The 12,720-nt window shown below is 44.2% G+C and overlaps 1 protein-coding gene across 2 annotated transcripts in view; it reads left to right on the top strand.

Annotated features, from left to right (window-relative positions):
• Window positions 1-12,720, top strand: part of LOC141057944 (acyl-CoA dehydrogenase family member 11-like) — a 221,252-nt gene that overhangs the window by 53,528 nt on the left and 155,004 nt on the right. For both annotated transcript variants that reach the window (XM_073554061.1, XM_073554062.1), the window contains exons 2-3: window positions 311-587; window positions 1,539-1,771. In XM_073554061.1, the coding sequence (XP_073410162.1) occupies window positions 311-587; window positions 1,539-1,771 (510 nt within the window). The remainder of the gene's footprint in view (window positions 1-310; window positions 588-1,538; window positions 1,772-12,720) is intronic.

The following is a 12,720-nucleotide window of genomic DNA, read 5'->3' on the forward strand; positions in this document are numbered from 1 at the left end:
CACTGCTTAGCCACCATTCTGGCAGTATTCATATTTTTCAGACATGCACAAAAATATGGAAAACAAGGTTTTTGTGCGTGTCTGAAAAAGATGAACACTAGCAGGATTAAGTCCAGACAGTGTCCACAGTGACTGTGTTATTCAAGTGAATGGCTTTGTTGGGGCTTCTGTCGGAGATCAGTTTTGGATGATGCTGACAGAAACACCAATGCAGTGTTTGAGGAAGAGAACTGTATTGATGTGAACCTACCCTTAACCTTATATATTTAGATTCTGTTTGCTTGCTTCACTAATTTACTTTGCATTTCAGGATGAAATTATTCAACCTCCTGTTGGCACAACAGTCCGGTAAGATCTTGTGCCGCCACATACAGTACCAGCCTGTTTGCTACTTGAGTAGTAAGAGCATTGTATCGCCTGCTGTGAGTCATGAAGACATCCAGCCTCAATCCGTCTTGGAAGAATTGAAAATTCCCTTTTCTCGTGCATTGATTGGAAACTTTTTCCAAGATCAGCCTCGATTGGGGAACCAGTTTCTAGAGGATTCTCTTCTTCAGGGTTACCTCAAGAGACATCTTCCTCCTGTGGTATGCAAACTGTTATTTCTGTTCCTCTAATGAATTTATTCATAGTCTTTAATTCTAATTAATCTATCAATTCAACCGTGAGTGGAGCAGAGCTTTTTCCAGGATCCAAAAGTGTATAACTTGTTGATGTGATATTATGGGACATTAGTCTAGCTTCAGTGCCCTGGTATTGTATGTAGGACAAGCAAAAAAAAAAAAAAAAGGGAGGAAGCTGTCCCAAGAAAGTTACACCTACATCCACTGCAGCAATGAAGATGTCGGAAAATCTATTGTCGAAATAGAATGTTACTCTCCTGGATGAATGCATAACATTGACCCCTTTCCAACATTGGGCATAATAGTATGCCAATGTCGGACTCCCCCCTGTTTGGTGTGGGCTCCGGTGGAATTTTTATTTACAACTTAAGTAAAAAAGAACCTAGACATGTTTGATGTCAGTGAACTCGTAATGACCTGGAAAATCATAATGGCAGGTCAGTTTTATCATTTAGTGAACATGGTAAAAAAAAAAATTGTGTAATTACTTTTCTTGCAATTTCACAGCACTTGGAATTTTTTTTTCCGTTTTTCAGTACCCGATATGTTTGAATCAACATTGTCGCTCATAAGTGCAACTTGCCCCGCAAAAAACAAGACCTCACATGGCAATCTTGACCAAAAATTATAAAAGTTATGGCTCTGGGAAGAAGGGGAGCAAAAAACGAAAACACAAAAATACCTCTGGTCGTTGAGGGGTTAAAGAAAGATATATTGTGCAATGCTAATCATACTCATGATGACTGTAATGACAATCTAGCTTTTTTTTTCCTCTTACCCTAATTTCACCCAATGGAAAGTTACCATAATTAACTTTTTTCTAGAAGACTGCTCTATTGATGGAATGAAAACTTAGGCTGCTTAAATCCATTTATCTATTTTTATGCAGATTTTTTTTTTTTTTTTTTTTTTTAGGTATTGAAAGAAGCTAGCCAAGATCTGGAACGTTTTGGACAGCGTTTAGTTGATGAGATTGACTCCCTTGGACGTGAATGTGAGCTGAATCAACCACACTTGCAGCAATATGATGCCTGGGGCCGAAGAGTTGATCGTATCATCACTTGTCCAGCTTGGCAAAGGATGAAGGTGGTGTCTGCAGAGGAAGGCTTGGTGGCAGAAGGATATGAGAGAAAATACTCTAGTTGGAGGTAAATCTATACATTTTTATACACTGAAACATTTACAATACACGGAAAAACTGTTACATATCATCATTGTATACAGTTGCCCTCCCCTCCTTAAGTCTCAGCACCAACATACTTATTTCAGAATATACATACCGTATATACTCGTGTATAAGCTGAGATTTTCAGCACATTTTTTGTGCTGAAAACACCCCTCTCGGCTTATATACGAGTCATACGACAAAGCCGGTGGGGGAGGGGGAGCAGAAGACATCATACTCGCCCTCCTGGCGTCTGGATATCAGGCTCTGCTACATCTCAGTCCCGGCGTCTGCATGTCTATCTATCTATCTATAGATCTGTCTATCTATCCCATATCTTTCTGTCTAGAGCTATCTATCTAGACAAAAAGAATACAGCAGCACATGTGCATGAATCTAGGCCATTTGAAAATTTTTTTTTAAAACTTACAGTAAGATGAAAATGAAGGTTCTTAGTGCACAAATTGGCCAATTCATGTAAGCCCATCAACCATGGCAAGGTGACCTCCCCTGATGGGTCCCTGCTGTACCGTACATAAGCCACTTCTGGGCCGCCAGCCTACAATTTTGGACAAACGTCACTACCGGGCTAAGCCTACAATTTATGGGCAGGTAGAGCTGATTGTGGCCACCTGCAAGGCCAATGGGAGGGGTGCAAGATCAGACTGGAGGCAGCTAGCATCCAGCAACTAAATAGAGAAAAAAAAAAAAAGAACCGACCAGCACCTCCTAATGTGAACACGTGCAAGCTGCAAAAACTGCACAATATAGACAAAAAGAATACAGCAGCACATGTTCATGAATCTAGGCCATGTGAAAACACAGAAACACATTAAAACCATTCAATTTGGATAATAATCCTCAAAAATATTTTACCTGCATTTTCTGCCAAGAGGGGCAGATTCTGTGCAGAAAATTCTGCAGGCAAATCTGCAACGTGTGCACATACCCTTAGGCTATGTGCACACGGTGCGGATTCTGCTGCGGATCGACAGTGAATTTGGCCCTGCGGATTCGCAGCAGAACTGCATGTGATGTACAGTAGCATTAAAGGCTATGTAAAACAAAATCCGCAGTGCACATGCTGCGTTTTTTTCTGCGCAGATTTGGTGCGGAATCAAAAAAGCAGCAAGTCAGTTTTGTGCGGTTTTGCTGCAGTTTTCCACCTGTTCCATTCTAAAAATCCGCAGTTAGAAAACCGCACAAAGCATGCAGTAAAACCACACAAAAAATGCACTAAATCCGCAGAAAAAATGCAGGTGATTTGATCTGCGGATTTAGTAAAATCTGCGCGGAAAATTCCAAAGCAGAATACGCACTGTGTGCACATAGCCTTAAAATCTCATGTTGCTTATTTTTTCCTTGCAGGTTTCACCATTACAAATGAAAGGGAAAAACATATTGAAAAACAGTCAAAAACCATGTATTTAGGGTTTTTTTTTCTTGCCAACACATCAGTATTTGCAGCAGATTATTCTGTTGCAAATGCTGAATGTGTGCACATATCCTAATAGTTCTAGCTCCCACACACTGTTATACCCAATACTTGGAGCGCATACACACTGGATTCGCCTAGCCAATGCCACCCCATAGGCCACTCATTCATTTGCTTTAACCAAATTCCACCTTAACAAAAATTAACAAATATAAAATTATTAGTGCCTTTTGTCAATTTATGCTCCACTATTGGTAAATTGATAATAAATCACACTCTGAAAACTTTCAGTCACAACTGTTTTTTTTTTTTTTTTCAACAATGCATTAATTACATGCTGAATAGTCATACCTGGAGCTTTGTAAATTGTTAGGCTGTGTGCACACGCTGTGGATTCAGCTGCGGAATTTTCCGCGCGGATTTGACTAAATCTGCAGGTTAAAAGACCTGCGGGTTATCTGTGGATTTTCTGCGGATTGGCCTGCGATTTTCCCCTGCGGTTTGACATCTGTCATGATACGGGTGCCAAACTGCTACGGAATCCGCACAAAGAATTGACATGCTGCGGATTTAAAACCACAGCAAAACCACGCGAAAAATTCCGCACCGTGGGCACTGCGTTTCTTTTTACATAGGTTATGCACTGCAGAATCCGCAGCGTGTGCACACACCCTAAGGCTAGTTTCACACTAGCGTTTTTTTGCGCTGCGTTAGGAGCGCACATGAAATGCATGTGAAAAGCGCATACAAACGCTTGTAAACGCTGCGTTTTTTGTAGCATTATTGTGCGCATAACTACCAAAAATCGCAGCGTTTTTATGCGTTTTTCATGCGTTTGCATTTTTTATGCGCAATAAACTAGAGAAAAAATCTTTGGAAAATTCTTGCAACACACTCAAGCAATGGGACATCAGTGGGCGTGTCTTATGGAAATTCTTTATCTAGCCCCTTTTTACAGCTGAATTCTTCAGATTTGCTTGCATTTGACTTGAGAAACATGGATCTGCGCTGGAAGAGCTTTTACTTTGACTTGGATCTGGACATGAGGACGGCTCAGGCTTATGCAGTTGCTTGCCATGAACAGAGGGAGAGAGAGAGGCAGCGAAGACGGCAGCAGCGGCGTATGTGGATACATCCCATTATTGAACTCCGGGAGAGCCGTGGAGCGTACCACACCCTCTACAGCGAGCTACAGGGAAACCCGGAGAAATTTACGTATTATACCCGGATGACCCAAGAAACCTTTCACTATTTGCTTGGTCGGGTAAAAGAAGTCATCCGGAGACAGGACACGCAGCTCCGGCGTGCGATTGCTCCTGAGGAACGGCTCCTGGTCACATTAAGGTTACGTAGTTTTCATAAACCAAAGGCTGCAGAATTTTTTTTTTTGTTTGTTTTTTTAATTAAACGTGTGTAAAAAAAATTACGTATACACAAATATTAATTGTTTTCTTTGTGTTCCATTTCCTGGCTACTGGAGACACCCTCTCGTCACTGCACTTCCAGTACCGGATTGGAATCTCCACGTTGTCTGGAATTGTAGCGGACACCTGTCGGGCTTTGTGGAACGTTCTTTGTCCCGAATTCATGCTCATGCCCACTGCAGCAAAGTGGTTGGAAATCGCCGAAAGATTCTGGACTGTATGCAATTTCCCAAACTGTTAAGGAGCGGTGGATGGGAAACACATCCGGATTATCAAGCCCAAAAGAACTGGCTCTGAGTTCTATAACTACAAAAAGTACTTTTCTACTGTACTGATGGCCATTGCGGATGCAGACTGTAAGTTTATTGCAGTAGACATTGGTGCATTTGGCCGTGAGAATGACTCCCAGGCTTTTAAGACAACGGACATGGGCAGGAGGTTGTATGGCAACAACTTCGATTTCCCCATGCCACGTCCTCTTCCCAACACCGAAGGTCCGCCACAGCCATTTGTAATGGTTGGTGATGAAGTGTTCCAGATGTGCCAAAACCTCCTCAAACCCTACTCCAGCCGGGAGTTGGACCTACAAAAAAGAATTTTTAATTACAGGCTGACCAGGGACAGGAGAACTGTAGAGTGTGCTTTTGGTATACTTGTATCGAGATGGCGCATTCTTGGCACAGCTATTAATCTTAAACTGGAAACAGTGGATGAGGTGGTCAAGGCCTGTGTTGTTTTGCGTAATTTTGTAATTTCTCGAGAGCACCTGAACTTTGATCTTGATGATGTTGCTCCTCATCCTTTGCCAGTATTTACACAGCACCCTCTCAGGTCATCCGTTGAAGTTGGCCAAATGAGGGACCAATTTGCGGCCTACTTCAACTCCGATGTCGGACAGGTGGAATGGCAAGAGCAAATGTTGTAAAAAAAAATGTATTGCATGTTGTTGGTATGTTAATAAAAAAACTGTTTTGATACCTGTACTGAGTGCATTCTCAGTTTTTACACTCCCAATACCATTAGCAAGTAGCCAGGTGTATCAGTGAATTTATGATGCTGTGTTTTGTGCATCATGAATTCACTAATACTCCTGAGTAGTTAACTCTCTACATTCGTGTAATATTGCACAGACTGGATACAGCAAGGTTCCCCAACTCCACTCCTCAAGGTCCACCTACAGAGCAGGTTGTAATGAAATAAAAAGAGGATTCCATACAACATGATCTGTTGGTGGCCCATGAGGACTGGAGTTGGGGAACCGTGCAATATTACAAGAATGTAGAGATTGCTGTGGAAAAGACAAGTCATGTAGATTGGTTTGGTTGACAACACATATCTCCAAGACTGACACAAGAAACATGTCAGTAATGGAGATATCTGGTGGCAAAAACACGTGTACGGGGCAGTGTTGGAACGGCGCAGTGTGTGTAGTTGGCGATAGACACAGTAACCAATCCAGATTTTGTGAAAGCACAAGTGCACATTTATTTTGTACCAAAAAAAAAAAAATATTTTATTACGAATGACGTTTGGGATACTTTGGGTGTGTGGAGAGACGAGGAACGACTGGAGGTTGAGGAAGGGGTTCTATGAGAAGGGGAAGGGAGCTCTGGAATGGACAAGGAGGCATGTTGAGAGACATTAGGAGGAGAGGGTGGATGGACGAACAAAGTATTTTTTCTTTTTCTTTGGCGCAGGAATATCCTGCCCGGACCGACTGGCAGCCTGTGAACGCCTTACTTTTGTTGACCGCCTGGTGATGGTGGACTGTGGCGTTGCCCTGTAAAAAAGGGAATGCGGATCCCCACTTTGCTGCTCTGTGGTGGCGGTGCTGCTGCAAGTGGCAGTGGCGGTGCTCCTAGAAGGGGAGAAAGTTGGGTCGGTGCTCCGAGCAGGAGGCTGCCTGTCTGGGATCTCAGGCTGTCTTTGGGGACTCCGAGGAGGAGTGGTGGTGGTGCTCTTTTGCTGATGAGTGCTGGCGGTGCTCTTTTGCTGATGAGTGCTGGCGGTGTTCTGTTGCTTAGGAGTGCTGGCGGTGCTCTGTTGCTGATGAATGCTGGCGGTGCTCTGTTGCTGAGGAGTGCTGGCGGTGCTCTGTTGCTGAGGAGTGCTGGCGGTGCTCTGTTGCTGAGGAGTGCTGGCGGTGCTCTGTTGCTGAGGAGTGCTGGCGGTGCTCTGTTGCTGAGGAGTGCTGGCGGTGCTCTGTTGCTGAGGAGTGCTGGCGGTGCTCTGTTGCTGAGGAGTGCTGGCGGTGCTCTGTTGCTGAGGAGTGCTGGCGGTGCTCTGTTGCTGAGGAGTGCTGGCGGTGCTCTGTTGCTGAGGAGTGCTGGCGGTGCTCTGTTGCTGAGGAGTGCTGGCGGTGCTCCTTTGGTGTTGACTGGTGGTGTCAGTGGCTCAAGCAGGTTCTGTGGTGGTTTGGCTCCAAGCTGGTGGTGCTATGGCAGTGGTGGTGCTCCATACAGGAGCAGCGCTTGACATAGTGGTGGTGGCGGAGGAGTGTCCAGCAGCACTCAGACTTGGGGTTGTGCAGTGGTGTCCGGCTTCGCTGGGAATGCAGGTGGCCATGCAGTGGTATGCAGCAGAAGTCCGTAGTGTGGTAAAGCGAGTCAGCGGTGGAACTGTTGGAAATGACACCACTGACTGCTGAACATACCGATTCTGCTGCATAGCCTGCAAGTAAGCAGTGTTGCAGGCCTGTAACACACTTAGCTGTTGCTCAGGACTAAGGTGTTCCGCCATGCCCTGTTCAATTTTACTGAAAAAATGGTGCGTCAATCTGTTGAGGTCGACCTCCAGATGGTCAAGGCGCTGGTCGACAGAGTGGAAGCGGTGTTCCATGTGGTTAAAACCACGTTCCATCAGGGAAAAACCGCTTTCCATTCTGGCGGACAGCGCCTTGAGGCTGGCCTGAAAGGCCTCGCTCAAGTGCATGAACTCGGGCATGACAGGCCTGTCCGGGGCCCTCTGCCGCTGGCGGGTAGTGCCCGCATAACCAGTGACAGAGACCTGGGACAGGGGAACACCTGATGGACCAGCTTTTTGGTCACCAGCTGTCTGTGTTGCTGACCTGCAAGATGCTTCCTGGCTGTCGGATGGCTGGGACGGGTCCGAGGTTGATCAATGAAGAACCGCTCCCGGGACAGGTTGCAGGGTGCTGCTCCAAGTGCTGTGGAAAGAAAGGGAAAACTGTTATGAGTTCATTTTCTCCTTCACCTCTGATGTCTGATGAACTCCCTCTGCTGGTGAAAGGAGGTAGTGAAATTGATCTGGATGGGAAGAACCTGTCATCTGAACAGGTGGAGTGTGATTGGACATCCGGAATTTGAGTGGATATAAGGCAGCCGACGCCCTGCAGGGTCGCTGGTGATCCTTTCTGCTCAGAGCTCTGGCATCCAGTTTAGCTCCTGTCTACTAAAAGCTAAGTTTTTGCTCTGCTATTTTTGCATGAGATTTTGTCTGTTTACTTAGTGTTTGTGTTCAGCCTGCCCTGGTTGGGACGGGATGAACTCCATTTTTGTCTCTGATCAGTTGATCTCTTTGCTTTGTCTTCAGAATATACCTGAGTGCTGATATAGTGATTTTGAAGTCTAGTGACTTCAGGGCCTTTTCTATCAGACGTGTTGGACATTATTTTTGGCAGGGTTTTTTGTGTGATTGCAGCCAGCATCTTTTCTGTCCTTTCCTATCTAGTTAGTTGGGCCCCATCATTTGCTCAGCCTGTCTCTATCTGTGTTTGTGTTTTCATCTGCTTTTCACCGACAATACATCTTGGGGGCTGTCTATTGCTTTGGGGTCTGCTCTGGGGCAGTTTAGATTTCCCCTTTCTTTCTTTAGGCTTATTTAGCTCTCCGGCTGTGACGAGGGGTCTAGGGCACCGTAGGAACCCCCCACGGCTACTGTTAGTTGTGGTGAATAGGATCAGGGGTCTGCAATCCGCTAGCTACCAACCTCTCCGGTTTTCTGGACTTAGCTTGTGTTTTTGTTTTTTCCTCCTCCGGTGGACTCATTCATAACAGAAAACATTAGTATCATGTATTTACAAGAAGCATCACCTGTTGAATTGAAAAGCACATAGTAATAAGAAAACAAAAAAAAAAACTTACGCTCTGTTGGCAAGGACCGGTCTCAGGAAAGCCAACTCTCGATAGTAGCGGTACTTTCTTCTGCGCCTTGCCGCTGAACCACTCCGAACCTGTCCCTCAGCACGAGCATCAGTGTTGAAGCGGCCCTTCATCGAGCGCCAACGTGTGCGTATTTTGTTCACTGTTGTGAAAAAAAAAATAAAGAACATTATAAAATGCACTTAAGGCAACTTAAATATCGGCACACACAACAGATTGAACTTTTCAGTACAATATATCTTGCCAAAAAAACACCAGCACCATCAGGACCAGAAATCAATGCAGCAGTTGAAGACCAAAATCAATCACAGTGTGCCACATGGCATTGGTGTTTTCAATGCAAGAATATATCTTGCCATAAAAGCACCAGCACCATTAAGACCAGAAATCAATGCAGCAGTTGAAGACCAAAATCAATCACAGTGTGCCACATGGCATTGGTGTTTTTAATGCAAGACCAAAATCAATCAGTGTGCCACATGGCATTGGTGGTGTTAATGCAAGAATAGATCTTGCCAAAAAAACACCAGCACCATCAGGACCAGAAATCAATGCAGTATCACAGAGCATCTTTATACTTACTGAACGCCCTTTTGGAAGCTGCAGAGGCGCTCTCCCAGCCATCCATCATATTTGCGGCCACCTCATTCCAGAGCTGCCGGGTCACCACTGTGTCTTTGTACTGCTGGTCACGGCTGTCCCACAACGGGATACGCTCCACAACGAGGTGGATCAGGTGCTCGTTGTCGATGTAGACTTCTTCGTCATCCCGTTGTGGAACCTAGAAAAAAAAGAAATATATTGAATGTTTGTAATTTTGGAGAATGAAAAAGATAGAAAAAGAAACAGAGAAGAAGCAAGATAAAAGATGAAAATAAAGATAGAAAAAAAAAAAGGCACATTATATACTCACATTGCGTCTCCTCGCCACAACTTGACTATGCTGCTCCCACTCAGACTGCTCCCGCTCAGACCGCTCCCGCACTCCATCTTCACTGCCTGTATCCGATGTCTGTAAAGAAATCAAAAATGAAAACACTCTTCTAGAGGCAGCTATACTTACCCAAAGGCAGCAAGATTGTCACCTCACGATCAGCTTGGGCCAGTTCTTGCCGAGATGGCGAATAGACCGATCCAGAAGAAGACATGCTGAAATGAAAACAAAATAAACATTAGTACATTATAAAATTGTACAGGACACACAGACATTATGTTGAAGAATACTCACATTTTGGCTCCTGAAGCTTGAATCCACACTTGGAAGGCTCTTCTGGGCTTTTGTCTGCTCTCTGCAAGGCTGTCTGTAGAGTAATTGTGTGACCCTGAAGACACCTTCTTTTATCTACTCTCCTCCCAAACAACGTTGCTTGTTTAGGGGGAGTTTTAGACAAGTGTCTAGACATTGTTTACTCAAAGCGCATGCGCGCACAAGGCGCTGACGTGCGCGGTGCCAAGCGCTCGTCAGCGATCACATAGGCTGTAATGCTATTTTTGGGCGCACATCGAGCGCACACGTGCGCGCGTAATTTTTTTTAAGTATGTAGGCAGAACAAAAATGCAACATGTAGCGTTCAGCGCGTCTGGGCGCACACCTGTAAAATGCGCAGCGCACGCTAAACGCTGATGAGTGCATACATTCGCAAGACCCTGCGATCACCATGATAAAGATAGGGGAACATTGCGTGTGCGCACGATGCGCTGCGCAATCAAACGCTAGTGTGAAACCAGCCTAAGATGCCTCATTTAATTCGTTGGTAATGGGAGTCTAACTTTCTACTAACCATGAAAATTGAACCTTTTTTCCCTCTATTTTGCTGTGTGTAGAAGTTAAAGGGGACCTGTCACCAGATTTTGCCGATATAAATTACGGCTACCACCGTTCAGGGCTGATATACAGCATTCTCTAATGCTGTAGATAAGCCCCCAACCCGACCTGTAATCCCCGCAGGTGAGTATAATAAAAGTTATTTTTCTACTCTTACAGGTCGGATTGGGGCAGATAATACAGCATTATATCAGCCCTGAAAGGTGGTGGCTGTAACTTATATCTGCCACAGCTGGTGACAGGTTCGCTTACATGTATATTTCCAAATTTTCTGACAGAAAATCTCGTTGCAAGATAAGCGGTTTTTGGCAATACCCCTGTAAAGAGTTTGATTAAATCTTTACATCGTTAGCTCTTTTTTTTTTTTTTTTATGCACAGAGACCAAAAGTACAAAAAGTACAGATTCTTATTGATATCAATTTCCGTAGATGAAAAAAATAACACAGATATGGATTTTCTAAAATAACATCCAGTTATACTGACCTCAAATAAAATGCTTATATTTTGCTTTGCCATTTTCCTGTAAGCATTTTGGTTGAACTGATTGATGCAATTAATCATACTATTAGTGCTATAGTTATCTAGTGCCACTATTTCACAATTTTTCATTTAAAGGGAATCTGTCACCAGGTTGTTGCTACTCATGTAACAGCAGGATGAAGTAGGAAAAGAGACCCTGAATCCAACGATGTATCACTTAGTTTACTGGGTGTAGCAGTTGTGATACAATTAGAATTCTTAGATTTAGAATGCAGCATTGCTGAGAGCTAACCCCTCGAAAACCAGGCCTTTTAGGTATCTATTCTTTAGACAGTGAGATGCTTATCACAGGAGGGGGCGTAGTCGGATGAGTGCCTGTGTGCCTGATAGTCACAGCAATGATAAAACCTTCACTGTAAGTAAACCACTGCACACAACTTGAAAAGTGACACATCACTGAATTATGCATTTTAACCCCTACCTCATGCTGTCCTCAGATTACATAGCAAAATCCTGCTGACAGATTGCCTTTAAATGTTAGTGAAATAAATTGAAATGAGAGAACCGATACACAATTCAAAAATGCAGGAATGTAAAAAATAAACTATAAATCCTACAAATGATGTATACCAGAGAAATGCAAAACACATAATCGGACATATAGCAGTATGGGCTTAGTAAAGTGTTTACTCATACATGGCTTGTTATACAGCCATTATAATATATGCTACTGCATAGTGCTCAATCATAGTGGTGATTATTCATATTATGAATAAGTCCTGGTGTTGTTTACCTTTCACAGATTAGTCGAGCATACATATATTGAAATGCTACTCTGTATGTCCGCTATCTGGACATTAATGAATATATTAAGGGGAAGCAGGGCCCAATACTGACCCCCGTGGGGCCACTGTTGACTGTAAAGGCCCCTTTACATTTAACGATGCACCAGCGATCCCGACCACGATACGACCCGGTCAGGATCGCTGGTGCATTGCTAAATGGTCGCTAGTGAGCTGCCACACAGGCAGATCTCACAGCGATGCAGCAGCGGTACAGCGGTCGTTACTTACCTTTCACATGCAGTGATCCTGACGTCCTCCCGTCTGCGTCCATGTGTCGCTCGTCGGCGCCAGCAGGAAGCGCCTGACGAGAAATGGAGCTGCGCGATCAGCGACAGACAGCGGGGGAGCCGGTCGGAGGTAAGTATCACACATAGCGATATCGCTGCTGCATCACCAAATCGGTGATGCTTTAGCGATATTGCTATGTGTAAAACCCCCTTAACCCAGTCAGTGTCTTCCATTAATTACCACCTTATGTTTCCTATAACAAAGTAAGTTGTTAGCCTAATAACACATAGTCCGTGTGAATCGGTGCCATATGAAAGGTTGGTTTATAAAAGGGGAACAAGTTTGAAAAGTCCAGATATAGGATCTCCACAGGGTTACCCTGCATCTTACTTAGACTGCAACTTACCTCTTCATAGAATCTCATCAGATTAATCTGACAGGACCAATCCCTCATAAACCCATATTGAAATTGGGCTATGAGGTAATTTTTTTGAGACACTCCAGGAAGGTATCTCTTAGAAAACCAAAGGTTTTTCCTACTGTAGAAATTAAAATTTCAGGCCTATAGTTTGA

This window comes from Dendrobates tinctorius, unplaced genomic scaffold, assembly GCF_039654945.1.
Source record: "Dendrobates tinctorius isolate UK_male_01 unplaced genomic scaffold, ASM3965494v1 ptg000206l, whole genome shotgun sequence".
NCBI lineage: Eukaryota > Metazoa > Chordata > Amphibia > Anura > Dendrobatidae > Dendrobates > Dendrobates tinctorius.